The following is a 14812-nucleotide window of genomic DNA, read 5'->3' as shown; positions in this document are numbered from 1 at the left end:
GAGTGTGGGAGGCAGCTCATCATTGATGTTTCTGTCTCTCCCTCTCCCTTCCTCTCTGAAATCAATAAAAATATATATTTCTTAAAAAAGAGACTGACTACATCTCTGAGAAGAGTCTCAGCTTTCTTACCCATTTATATCTCAGGTGCTAAATTGTAACCTCCCTCAACATGCAGGAACCATGGTTATCCAAATTTGGTTAACTAATACTGAAAATCTAGTGTCACATATATTGGGTGCTCAAAAATATTTATTATTAAATGCATGATTAATTAGCCCTCTTTTCATTTTGAAACTTTGAAAGTAAGTTCAAATTTTAGTAGAATATACTTACAGTTGAAGCAAAGGGTGAAATTTGTCTTTGAAATCAAGTTTCAATGGGCAGCCATATTTTCTCCAACTATATTTTACTCTCTAGAAAAGGAAAAATGCTTTGGTTATTTCCTCTATTAGGCTGATTAATAAAATTATAGTTTTCTTACCAAGTCTGTAGATGGTCGATTCCTCAGAAATGACCTATAAAAAGATATTTTTATTACTTATCTTTTCTCTTTTCAAACTTAAACATTAAGCCATTACTTTGTTTGGGTGGGGAGATATCACAGAAGTCAAGTAGATAAGCATAATTCCAAAATACTACCAAACTATGTGGAGAATAAACAATACACTTCTAAGTAATACATGACTGAAAGAAGAAATCTTAAGAGAAATTTAAAAATACTTCAAACTAAATAAAAATGAAAATGCAACTTTTCAAAATTTGTGAGATGCAGTTAAAGATGCAGTGCCTAGAGGAAAATTTATAGCAATGAATGCATCCTATATAATAAAAGGCTAATATGCAAATCGACCAAATGGCAGAATGACCAGTCACTATGACATGCACTAACCACCAGGGGGCAGATGCTCAACACAGGAGCTGCCCCCTGGTGGTCAGCACGAAGCTGAGCTCATGGCTGGTGAGTGCAGCGGTGGTGGTGGGAGCCTTTCCTGCCTCCATGGCAGTTCTAAGGATGTCCCACTGCTGGCTTAAGCCACAAGTGTGACACCCCCTGAGGGCTCCCAGACTGCGAGAGGGTGCAGGCCAGGCTGAGGGACGCCCCCCCACAAGTGCATGAATTTCGTGCACTGGGTCTCTAGTTTATTATAAAAGATTGATGTTAATAAATACTGACTCTAAATTATTGATACTAAATTAATAAAAACTCAGTGCTTATGGTACAATATTTCTTACTTTTCAATAGTGTAAAAGAAGTCATGCCGCTGACAACCTTTGTAACCAAATCTACAAAAAGAAACATAATGAAACTGTAATATCATTCTTTTTATATACTTGCACAAATATTTAATCATTTAACTCAGTAATTCTAAAACTTGAGAGTATTATAGAGTCATCACTTATTGAATTATAATCTCTGGGGTTGGTGTTTTGCCCTAGTATTTCTATTTTAAAAAATCAGTTAAACAAATATTCCTGAAGATACCAGAATTTGAAATCTATTGATTTATTTCTTCTATTTGATACCTGTGAAAACCTGATAGAAAATCTATCAAAAATGAAGACAAATTTCTGTGGATGGTTTTATTTCTCATACATTTTTTAATTTTTAAAATATATTTTAGGAGAAACCAAGATGGTGGCATAGGTAAACACCAGAGTTTGCTGCCTCGCACAACCACTTCAAAAATACAACTAAAGGACGGAACGGACATCATCCAGAACCACAGGAAGGCTGGCTGAGTGGAAATTCTACAACTAGAAAGAAAGAGAAAAGCATACCGAGACTCAGAGGAGGTGCTGTGCAGAAGTAAAATACTAAGGTACAGAGGCGCACTCGGAGCGGGCTGGTGGCTGAGGGCACGGTTGTCTTTTTTAATCAGGAGGGAGTCTCATGCTCTGAGCTCCAGTTCCAGGCGAGTCTCTGGGGACCTAGATTCATACGGGAGAAGCGGGACTGTCTGGCATCGGTTGGAACTCGAGGGCAGCTTTCTCTCGGAGGTATTGCAGCAATTGCTGGGACACTGAGAAGTGGGCCTCTGAAGGCAAGACTGAGAGCAGCCATAACTGCTCGCTCCGCCTGCCCTGTTGATCCCCTGGGATCCGCCCCGCCCAAGCCTTGCACAGAGGCATTTGCTGGATAGCCTCAGGCAGAGGCTAGATTAGCACCTCACTAGAGCTCCAGGACAGAAGTTCTCCCACTGCAGACACAGCTGATTCTCACAGCCAATTGGCCTGGAGGTCAATCCCTCCCACTGTTACTTACAAAAATCAAGGCTTAACTACAACAAGACTGTGCACAAACCACAAGGGAGAACACCAAGAGTGTCCTCCTCAAGTAATTGGGGAGGCTGAACCACTGTGCCCTAGAGGACACTTAGCACAGAAAACCACTTTCTCAACACAATGAAGCATAAAAAATGCGGAGACAGAGAAACAAGACACAAATGACAGAAATGGAGGAAAGCAAACTGCAGGATATAGAGTTCAAAACCACACTTTTAAGGTTTATCAAGAATTGTCTAGAAGCCGCCGATAAATTTAGTAAGACCCTAGAAAAGACTGGTGAGACCACCGATAAATGTAGTGAGATCCTCAAGTAATCTAGTGAGACCCTCGATGTTGTGATAAAGGACCAACTAGAAATTAAGCATACACTGACTGAAATAAAGAATATTATGCAGACTCCCAACAGCAGACCAGAGGATCACAAGAATCAAGTCAAAGATTTGAAATACGTAGAACCAAAAAACACCCAACAGGAAAAGCAAAATGAAAAAAGAATCCAAAAATACGAAGATAGTGTAAGGAGCCTCTGGGACAGCTTCAAGCATACCAACATCCGAATTATAGGGGTGCCAGAAGATGAGAGAGCAAGATATTGAAAACCTATTTGAAGAAATAATGACAGAAAACTTCCTCCACCTGGTGAAAGAAATAGACTTACAGGTCCAAGAAGTGCAGAGAACCCCAAACAAAAGGAATCCAAAGAGGACCACACCAAGACACATCATAATTAAATGCCAATAGTAAAAGACAAAGAGAGCATCTAAAAAGCAGCAAGAGAAAGAGTCAATTACCTACAAGGGAGTACCCATACGACTGTCAGCTGATTTCTCAACAGAAACTTTGCAGGCCAGAAGGAATTGGCAAGAAATATTCAAAGTGATGAATACCAAGAACCTACAACCAAGATTACTTTATCCAGCAAAGCTATCATTCAGAATTGAAGGTCAGATAAAGAGCTTCACAGATAAGAAAAAGGTAAAGGAGTTCATCACCATTAAACCAGTATTATATGAAATGCTGAAAGGTATCCTTTAAGAAGAGGAAGAAGAAGAAAAAGGTAAAGATACAAATTATGAACAACAAATACACATCCATCAACAAGTGAATCTAAAAATCAAGTGAATAAATAATCTGATGATCAGAATAAACTGGTGATTATAATGGAATCAGGGACATAGAAAGGGAGTGGACTGACTATTCTTAGGGGCGAAAGGGGTGTGGGGGGTGCAGGAAGAGACTGGACAAAAATCGTGCACCTATGAATGAGGACATTGGTGGGGGGGGTGTGGGCGGAGGGTGGGAGGGGAACCGGGTGGAGGGGAGCAATGGGGGGAAAAAAGAGGAACAACTGTAATAATCTGAACAATAAAGATTTAATTTAAAAAACAAACAAACAAACAAAACAAAATCCAGTGGGTACCACTTCGAACCACAGTCAGATCAATGGAAGTCATAGCTCTGGAGGGAACACTGGCTTCTGCTAGATTTGCTCTAAAATTTTCCCATAAAAGATGATGTGGATGTAAGCCATTCTCTATGGACATGAAATTATTATTGGGGTAAAGACAGAGGCAAGTGCTTCTCCCTCTGGTTTCTGGGGAACGAGCTGTAGACTGAAGAGTTGAGAGGTAAAGGTGCAAGATGGTAATTGGCTTATTAAAGGGGAAGGTGGAGAAAAATGCTGGTGATAAGAGGTTACTTCTTTTTCCCTTTTAGTAATGATCAAATGAAATACACACACACACACACACACACACACACACACACACATATATATATATATATATATATATATATATATATATAGGAGAGAGAAAGAGAGAGAGAGAGAGAGAGAGAGAGAGAGAGAGAGAGAGAGAGAGAGAGAGAATGGAAGGGAGAGGGAGAGACAGAGAGAAACATCAATGTGATACAGACACATAGATTGGTTGCCTTCCGCATGGGCATGACCAGGACCAGAGATCGATCCTGCAACCAAGGAAAGTGCCCTTGACTGTAATTGACCCGGGATCCTTCAAAACACAGGCTGATGCTCTATCCACTGAGCTGTACCGGCTAGGGCTCAAATGTAATACTTGATTTGGCAAAGAGTTCAAACAAATTTGGTTTGGACACTTGTCAATTCAATTTTGGATTACACTATGGACATGTCAGTCATTAGCCTAAATTATCACTTGTTTACCACTTGTTTTTAAAACATAAAGAGTAAGACAGGTCTAATGTAAATATACTTGCCCTTTAACCACAATAAATTTAGTGCGATCACAGCCAACAGCTATTTGGAACACCTAAAATGAAGCAATTTAGTTGGTAAGTTCAGTGGTTCTGACCCACACATTTCTATAGCTAAAAGCAATTCCATTTCAAATTAGAAACAATAACCTTTTAAGTGTATTTCCTACTTCTTCTTTGATCACTTTTTAAAAATACATATATTTTTATTGATTTCAGAGAGGAAGGGAGAGGGGAAGAGAGAGATAGAAACATCAATGATGAGAGAAAATCATTGATCGGCTGCCTCCTGCAATGCCCCCTACTGGGGATGGAGCCTGCAACCTGGGCATGTGCCCTGACAGGGAATCGAACTGTGACCTCCTGGTTCATAGGTCGAAGCTCAATCATTGAACCACACTGGCCTGGCTATGCATTATTTTTTAAAATTCATTTTTCAATTGCACTTGATATACAATACTATATTAGTTTCAGGTGTACAACATAGTGATTAGATATTTATACACCTTATGTTGTCCCCCAATAAGTTCTAGTACCCATCTCACATCATACATTGTTATTACAATATTATTGACTATATTCCCTATGCTGTACTTTATTTTTTTTAATATATATTTTATTGGTTTTTTACAGAAAGGAAGGGAGAGGGATAGAGAGTTAGAAACATCGATGAGAGAGAAACATCGATCAGCTGTCTCCTGCACACCTCCTACTGGGGATGTGCCCACAACCAAGATACATGCCCTTCATTGGAATCGAACCTGGGACCTTTTGTCCGCAGGCTGACGCTCTATCCACTGAGTCAAACCAGTTAGGACTCTATAACTGGAAACTTGTATCTATGCACTATTGAAATAAGCTTTTTTAAACCTTTTACCTGTGTCACTTACCTTTGGGGGTATTGGACATGCTTTTGAATATTCACTAGGCCTGACCTGCATAAGCATAAGACCCGTGTTCTGGTATCTAGGAGAAACAACACATACCGGTGAGTATAGACTCACAGGGAGGTAGACATTGCAGGAAGCCACCCACTGTCTTCACTATCAGAGAAGTGTAAACACAGGTCCCAGAACGCTGGTGAACCTTGAGCCCCTGGCAAGAGCCAGAGCTATGCACCGATTGTCTAGTCCAGACAATGGGGGCTCAAGCTATTTCCTGACCAAATAGTCTGAGAGTACATCTTTCTAATATTTACTGCCCTTTAAGATAGTCTGTCTGTTACCACAATTACCTGCCTAAGAACTAGATGTGTATCCAACAGTGAGTAAAAGGCTGGCGAGGCCGGGCACCGGTAGAAGTCCTTTCCCTTGCAGTGGGCTTTCCGCCTGGCCCCCAATATTTCCAAATTATTATTTCTTGTCTTGTCTCTTTTATTTGCATGTGGCCCCTTCTCCAGATCCCGAACCCTGCACCACGTGGGACGTGGGTCTTCACAGACATAACCCTGCTTCTCTGTAGAGCAGATGACAGCCCCATGTACCTGCTGTGGCTGACCCCTCCTGAGAAATGCTGGAGGTCTGAGGGGTGGGGTGACTACCTGTGCCCTGCTTGTGCTGAGGGCATCGCCATCAGACCTGAAAGTCACTCCCACCTCATGCTATTCCTTCTGGCCAGCATAGGGTTGACACAATGGGAACAGAAATGAGCATCTGTCAGCATTTCAACCCCCCTAATTCACTAACACCCTCAGTGCCTGGAGGGCGGAGGTCTGCTGCTTCCTGACCCTATTACAGGTTGCAGCCACCACAGTGGTTCCTTCTCGAGCCTTTACAGATGTTCCCTCCTATTGATGACACCTCTGGAGCAATGAAGACTAAGTTATGAAATTAGTTTCCTGAACAACATTATGCTGCACAATATGATCTGACTGGAATGGAAAGTGAGATCAGACACAATGCCTTTCTACCTTATGAAATGCTCGTAAGTCATTTGTGCTCGGGCAAAACAGGACTCAAAATCACAGGAGAAATTTAGAAGGCTTTACTCAACTGCCACCCCGCCCCCTTTACCCCTGCCCTGCCTCTGCTAAGGTTATTACTTTTGGAAAGAACTGAGGGAAAACAAATACAAACTAACTAACCGTAAGGAAATGTTGTTTTTCTTCCAATATTTATTCCATTTTTTAAAAAAATATATACTTTATTGATTTTTTACAGAGAGGAAGGGAGAGGGATAGGGAGTTAGAAACATCGATGAGAGAGAAACATCGATCAGCTGCCTCCTGCACACTCTCCACTGGGGATGTGCCCACAACCAAGGTACATGCCCTTGACTGGAATCGAACCCGGGACCCTTGAATCTGCAGGCCGACGCTCTATCCACTGAGCCAAACCAGTCAGGGCTATTTATTACATTTTAATATTTGTTTAGTTCTATAATTGATATAAAATATAGTAAGTGCCTCTTTCTCTCCCAATTTTTTTTTAGGAGGCAACCAAAATTTTTGGTGGCCTAAAATAAAGAAATAAAATAAATAAATAAATAAATAAATAAATAAATAAATAAAATGTAGTAAGTAAATGAGGATACAAATAGCTCGTTTTCATATTTTTAAATCAGTGTACTATATTTCACCAATTCTAATATTCATATTTTCCTCATTTAACACTTTTTAAATCAGGAAGCATCTTATAATTAAATATAACTATGCCAATTATGGCCTTTTTTTCAATTGGAGGGCATCTTTGATTTGATAAGTTTAGCATATAGTATAGATCTGTAAAGGACACTAAAGTAAATATATTATCTTCAATTTCCCCCAGTTTTTCTTATGGGCACAATTTTTTCCTATCATGGTTGATTTCAAAGCTTTTAGTGTTTTTTTTCTCAAGTCTCAGTATCCTGGATAGTTTGATATGTATTCTACAGCAACAGAATTCTAAGTAAATATCCACCTAACCCAAAAGAACCAAACAGTCTAACCCACGACATTAGAAGAATGAGAAATGGTGGTGGGTGAGGGGAAAGGGATGGCTATCATGTCTAGAGTAGCCATTTCCTCCCTATCCTTCCTGGACACACTCCACCACTTCTTTGTTTTATTTTCTCAGTAGTACTTATAACTATTTGGCATTATCTTATTTACTTATTTGAGCACTTCTTCCACTAGGGATCTGTCCATGACAGCAGTGCTTCCTTCTTCTTGTTCATTAGGTATTTTACACACCTAAAACATGCCTGGCATTGAGTGAACTTCTTCCCAGAAAAACAATGCTATTTTTTGAGAAAATATTTTGAGTCAGGACAATGATCTATACTAATAAAAGGGTAATATGCTAATTAGACCAGACATCCTTCCGGACAAAGCCATGGTGCCGGGGGCCAAGGCAGAGGCGGTTAGAGGCGATCAGGCTGGCAGAGGAGAGCAGTTAGGGGTGACCAGACCGGCAGGGGAGAGTGGTTAGGAGTGACCAGGCCAGCAGGCAGAGTGGTTAGGAGTGATCAGGCAGGCAGGCAGGTGAGTGGTTAGGAGCCAGCGGTCCTGAATTGTGAGAGAGATGTCTGACTGCCAGTTTAAGACACCCCCCGAGGGGTCCCGGATTGGAGAGGGTGCAGGCCAGGCTGAGGGACCCCCCGCCCCTTGTGCAGGAATTTTGTGCACCAGGCCTCTAGTAAACATATAAATGCCTTAAGACACAATTCCAAGTTGGTTGTCTTCCTCCAGAAATTAAGTGCTTAGGTGCTACCTTATTCCAGGAGTCAAAGATGGGTTTTTATCTCATTCTACTCCTGTTGAAGACTTTTGGGAACATTAGCATTCTAGTTTTTGCTTAAGGATAGTATGTAAAGACTTTGGAATGGGAATGAAGGGTAAACATGCTTGAAAAGTACTGAATCAAGAAATAGCACCCCCTTTTTTTTTGCATCTTCAATTGGATGCAACCTTCCAATAAGTCATTGTTTCCCTTTAGCCACAAGGAATCTTCTACATTTTTACACACAATACCGATTTCACATCTATCCAGACTTTAAGGAATTTCCAATCTGGATATTTAAAAGGATATGAGGACATTTAAATAAAAGGATAGCCACAAATCCAGAAGCCCAATAGCGTATTTAGCATGAGTAGGTTCTTCTAAAAGTCATACTCACTGCTTCTTGAAGTAATCACCCACTGCCTGATAATTTGCAGTCTGAAAAAATGTCATGAGCTGAAAAAGAAAGTAAAAAAGTTTTTGTAAAGCAGGAAAATTGGGGATGGGGAAAATGGATACTTTCAAGACAGATTTAAATCTTTCTTTAGGTGGGAAAAATAATACATTTAGCGTTCTTAAATTTTTCTTTACTATCTTAGAAACTCCAGCTATGTACACATTAGATTCACTGTTACATTTTCCTTTTAATTTTATGTTAACATAGCCTTTTTATTTCTATTGCTTCTCTCTCCCTCTTCATTTGACTTTTGTCATTACAATCTTAGTTTTATTTATATCGTGAGCATAGACTTTTCACTTTTCTGTTTTTTGCTAACCTTGTTTCTGGACCATTTTATTTTTTCCCTGATGGTTTTAAGTGATTACAGATATCATCTTGTCTGTAATTTCTGAGACTCTGAGGAATTATTTGCCTGAACCTTTCCTCTGTAGTTTTTGAGTCATTTAAAAGAAATGTCCATTTGCTATTTGCATAAGTTCTTGCTATTTGATTCCATGTTTCATCTTAATTTTCAGTATTTCAAAAGGTTGCTATATTCTAAGGTACAGTCATTTATAGAACATATATGATATTAGAGGAAGAAAATGATAAGCCTCACATTTTTAAAGTATGGTAATTACATCCCTAGATCCTTAAACTTTTTTTTCTTATACTTTTATATGTATTTATATATAAACACACACACACACACACACACACACACACACACAGTAGTTTCTTTCCTTGAACATGGAACTTGATTTATTTTTCATGTAATGACTTTCACAACCTTCAACTTTATCACAAAAGATTTTAGATTTGCCTTAACCGGTTTGGCTCAGTGGATAGAGCGTTGACCTGCGGACTCAAAGGTCCCAGGTTCGATTCTGCTCAATGGCATGTACCTGGGTTGTGGGCACAGCCCCAGTAGAGGGTGTGCAGGAGGCAGCTGATCAATGTATCTCTCTCATCCATGTTTCTAACTCTCTATCCCGCTCCTTTCCTCTCTGTAAAAAATCAATAAAATATATATTTAAAATAACATGTATGTTTCTCAACATGTTCCAAGCTAAACCTAGAAGGGAAGTCTGTTTCAAAGAATATTAACATTATGCTTTTACATTTACTAAAATCAAAGGACATTTTAAAATAAAAACTTACCAGGGTTTTAGTGCAGAATCCTGAAGCAATTTCATAGTTAATACTGTATTTCTCTTTTAATAGTTTTGGGCCATAAGGTTCCACAATAATATACAAACCATTATTTTCTGGGTAGACTATTTGAGCCCAACCTGACAGGTTCTCTCCTTTGTCCAAGATGTAAAAAACATGATAAATATTAGTATGAAATGTCACAAAGGGACATTTTTCTTTTGTTTTGAAAGTTATACTTTGTACTTCCAGACTTGTGGGATATTCCTGTACATATAGTGTGCCATTTCCCAAAACATGTACAAAATTTATTTCATTAAATAAATTCCAGAAAAATGCTGATTTTGTTAAAGTGTTTGTCCATAAAGGTAGCTTCACTGCATCTCTAATATTAATCTTGGAATGAAACAAGATATTATTTTCCATTTTTACCAAGATATTTCCATAGTAATCTGGAAAAAAAGAGAGAGAAGTTTATTATTCTAAGTAACCATAAATCCATGCTCTTTTATTTAAGTGGACTTTTAACCAAAATAATCTTGTTTATAATGACTGAGTATTTATGTACTTTGAGAAAATTAGGGTGTGCAGGCACAAACCTGCAACATCACACAATAACTTCTCTTCCACTTCACAGTACAGTAGGTTTTTCCTGAACACTTTTCTGCTTGCATTCACTATTATCACATATATATCACATCATTTATAGAGAAAAAAGAGCTTACTAATGTGTATTAAATAATGAGAATGAGCAGGACAAGAATGGCATTATTAGGAAGCATTGTATTATAGACTAAATTATGTCCCCCTCTCAAATGCACAGGTTGAAGTCTTAACTCCCATTGTGACTGTATTTGGAGATGAGTCTTTAAGGAACCGGGCAGAAACACACACACACAAAAAGAGTCTTTAAGGAGGTTATTTAGATTAAATGATAAGGGTGGGGCTCTACTCCTATATGACTGGTGTCCTCATAAGAGAAGGAAAGGCACCAGATGTCTCTCTCCCTCTCCCCCAGCTCTTTCCCCGCATGCACACAGAGGAAAGGCCATATGAGGACACAGTGGGAAGGTGGCTGCCGTCTCCAATCCAGGAAGAGAGTCCTCATCAGAAACCACCTTGATGACACCTTGATCTTGGACTTCTAGCCTCCAGAAGCATGAGAAAATAGATTTCTATTGTTTAAGCCACCTACTCTGTGGTATTTGGGTATGTCAGTCCTAGCAGAATATAATAGGGATGGAGAATGGGGGTGGGAATCGAACCTGGGATCCCTCAGTCCACAGGCCAACTGCTCTATCTACTGAGCCAAACCGGCCTCGGCTACAACATTCTTTGTGGGCCACATTTCTAGGGGTATACTTTCCTTAATTTCCATAAAACAACACCCAGAGAGGACTGGCTGAAAGGAGGAAGGTGAAGTCAGAGCCAGGGAGGTTCAGAGTGTATTGTGCTTCTGCATCTTACATTTGGAAACTGAATAAAAATGATCTTTTCACAAATTTCCATAAACTACATTCTAATTAAACTACTAAATCAGCAATGCCAATGTTTTAAAAGATCAGAATACTTGAACATCAATGTCAACATACATTTCCTTATGAAGTTAAGCCCCCATATAGTTATTATGTTCTCAGTAGGAATTTAAAAGTATAATAACGTTCCTGAAATCGTTACGTAGACAGGTGAGGTTAATATGAAGCCTGGAATATATTTCAGTGTTTTAGTGAAGCTGCAAGGATAAAATGCTCTCAATGCCAAGGCAACAACACAGGAATCAAACACCAGTGTTTTCATGGTTCTGCCAGTGCGTGTGGCGGGTGGTCAAAGCTGTGGTGCCAAAGTGATTGGGGCAATACCGTGACTACGTAACTTTTCTCAGATAACTGAGATTTCTTTATACATTTAATTTTGTTTTGTTTGCTTTTGGCAAAAAAATCCATCCAGATTCTTGGCCTCCTGTGCTTTGTGTATGTTTCTGGAAACTTCACAAGGTGGAAGGGGAGAAAGATGTGGGTGATGACATAACAAAATATATCTCTGTTGAATGAAAAAGGTAATTGCAGGACTCACAAACTGATGATATATAAAATATAAAAATCTCAAAAAAATTTTTTTGCTCTTATATAATAGTCATGGGGAGGTAAAGTACAGCGTAGGGAATACAGTCAATAATACTGTAATAACTATGTATGGAGCCAGATGGGTACTAGACTTGTGGTGGTCACTTTGTAAGATACAGATGTCTATCACTATGTTGTATACCTCAAGCTAATATTGTATGCCAAGAATAATTGAAAAAGGTTATGTGTACACTATACTGTAGTTTAGTAGGTATGCAGTAATATTATGTCTAAAAAATATACATACTTTAATTCAAAAATAATTTATTGCTAAAAAATGCCAATCATCATCTGAACCTTCACAAGTTGTGACTTTTTGCTGGGAGAGGTTCTTTCTTTCAATTTTTTAAAAATGCAGTATCTGTGAAGTCTATAAAGAGAAGCACAATAAAACAAGGTACACCTGTACTATGAAGAGGTTTACCCCCTGTCCAGTATTATCCTAAGCATGTTGTATACAATCCCTTCCTTACCTAATTATAATAGCAGTCCTATATTCTAGATCAGAAAACTGAGGCCTGGAAAGTTTAAATGACTTGTTCAGGGCTTCAAACACAGGTCCATTCAACTCTACCTGTTCTACATTGACTTTTGTCCCCCCCCCACCCCCCCCCGCCAAAAAAAAAAAGACAAGGTCCAACTCTCACTACGACTTCAGAATGTGCCCTTTTTTTGGACATAGGGTCATTACAGCTGTGCTTGGTTAAGACAAGGCCATACTGGAGTAGGGGGGTCCTGTTGTCCTTAAAACAAGATGGCATGTGATGACAAAGGTAGAGATTGGGAATGCCAGACTTCTAGCCTCCAGAGCTAGGAGACAGTACGTTTCTGTTGTATTAAACCACCCAGTTTGTGTAGTTTGTTACAGGAGCCCTAGGAAAAGAATAAAACCGTATCACCTCCTACACTGAAAATGCACATGAAAGTTGCTTATTTTGTATCTGCTGATGGACCAAAACGAACCTCTGAAAAAAAGAACGTGAGTTTGCCATTTTGCTATGTAAGATCATAGCTAATGTTAGTAGAATCTGATACCCATTTTTAGGTGGTAAGAAGTGCACCTTTACCTATCAATATTTAACGTGCATTTAGATTTGCTACAACTTCATAAGAAAGTCATCTATTATGAAATCAAGACTATTTTTTGCACAATGAGAATGGCTCACCTATAAAAGTGCTATGAATAATACTGTCATGTGATAATTTTGACAGATTCCCAAATTCTGTAGGTGTCTGTAAAACTCCAGTTGTCGTGAAATCGTCATAAAAATAGTAGATCCTGTGTTTGTCCCATACTATTAATTCTGGTATTGCTGAATACAGAAAATATGGAGTTATAACACTGTCAATCGTGACGTTTAATGAAAAGTCTTTGTGCACCCACTGTTCTGAATCTTCATTATATATCACTAGGTGAATTTTTTTCATGACATTACATGTAATACAGATATTTAACAACAAGCCAAGTTCCAAAGGGTGTGCTGTATACTCAATATTATGTATAGTCAGAGTAGCAGTCGGGATTATATGTAGGATTTCCCCCAGTCTTTTAGTATCTATTATTTTGACAAATTTAAGATGAGCATATCCAAGATAAAATTCATTTTTTGTCCAGATTGCCATGCTGCTTCTTTTATTAGCCTGGAAAGTGGAAAATAGAAAATAATTAGAATATCTTCAATTTTAGGGCTACTTCTAATAATTCCTGTCTTCTAACTTGCTATATTTAAAAGTAAAACATAGCTCTGACCGGTTTGGCTCAGTGGATAGAGCGTCGGCCTGCGGACTCAGGGGTCCCGGGTTTGATTCTGGTCAGGGGCGTGTGCCTTGATAGCGGGAACATGCTCAGTGGGGAGTGTGCAGGAGGCAGCTGATCCGTGTTTCTCTCTCGTTGATGTTTCTGACTCTCTGCCCCTCTCCCTTTCTCTCTGTAAAGAATCAATAAAATATATTTAAAAAATAATAATAAAAGTAAAACATAGTAACTAGAATGATTTATTTTTAAGTATATTTCTGAAAAATACTTCAAGCACAGAAATACATGGCATAGAAATAAGTCATCCTATCTAATAATAGACAAACATGGTAATTAACCATACCTCCGCTACACTTCCCATTGGCTAATCAGGGTGATATGCAAATTAACTGCCAACCAAGATGGCAGCAGGCAGCCTCGTAGCTGAAGCGAACAGGAGGCTTGCTTGCTCCAGTGATGGAGGAAGCCAAGCTTCCCCGCCTGCCGCAGCCGGGCTCTGAGCTCCAGTCTGAGCAACAATGTTGCAATTATAGAAGCTAAACAAACCCAGATACCTGCTTTCAGCCAGCCGGCCTCGGAGCTGGAACCACAATAAAGTTTCAATTACAGAAGGTAAATAAATCCCAGAATAAAAAAAGAAAAAGAAAAAAGGAGAGACTGGGAGCTTCAGTTGCAGGCTTGGCCTGCCTGAATACAGCCCTCAGCCCCTCATCCAGGCTGGCCAGGCACCCCAGTGGGGACCCCCACCCTGAAGGGGGTGCAGGCAGCCTGAAAACAGCCATCAGCCCCTCATCCAGGCTGGCCAGGCACCCCAGTGGGGACTCCCACCCTAAAGGGGGTGTGGGCAGCCTGAAAACAGCCATCAGCCCCTCATCCAGGCTGGCCAGGCACCCCTGTGGGGACGCCCATCCTAAAAGGGGTGCGGGCAGCCTGAAAACAGCCATCAGCCCCTCATCCAGGCTGGCCAGGCACCCAAGCGGGACCCCCACCCTGATCCGGGACACCATTCAGGGCAAACCAGCCGGCCCCCACCCGTGCACCAGGCCTCTATCCTATATAGTAAAAGGGTAATATGCAAACTGACCCTAACAGCAGAAAGACTGGGAATGACTGGTCACTATGACA

General features: G+C 39.8%; 1 protein-coding gene across 1 annotated transcript in view; it reads right to left on the bottom strand.

The window, feature by feature from the left end:
• Positions 1–330: 330 nt before the first annotated feature.
• CATSPERE (catsper channel auxiliary subunit epsilon) overlaps positions 331–14812 on the bottom strand; it is an 84795-nt gene continuing 70313 nt past the window's right edge. The window contains exons 10-17 of the mRNA XM_023745770.1: positions 13098–13572; positions 9818–10260; positions 8615–8673; positions 5410–5485; positions 4523–4575; positions 1235–1285; positions 483–516; positions 331–414 (exon numbers count right to left, since the gene is read on the bottom strand). Of these exons, the coding sequence (XP_023601538.1) occupies positions 331–414; positions 483–516; positions 1235–1285; positions 4523–4575; positions 5410–5485; positions 8615–8673; positions 9818–10260; positions 13098–13572 (1275 nt within the window). The remainder of the gene's footprint in view (positions 415–482; positions 517–1234; positions 1286–4522; positions 4576–5409; positions 5486–8614; positions 8674–9817; positions 10261–13097; positions 13573–14812) is intronic.

Source organism: Myotis lucifugus, unplaced genomic scaffold (genome assembly GCF_000147115.1).
Source record: "Myotis lucifugus unplaced genomic scaffold, Myoluc2.0 scaffold_579, whole genome shotgun sequence".
In the NCBI taxonomy this organism is placed as follows: Eukaryota; Metazoa; Chordata; class Mammalia; order Chiroptera; family Vespertilionidae; genus Myotis; species Myotis lucifugus.
This window is presented reverse-complemented; position numbering and strand designations above follow the sequence as displayed.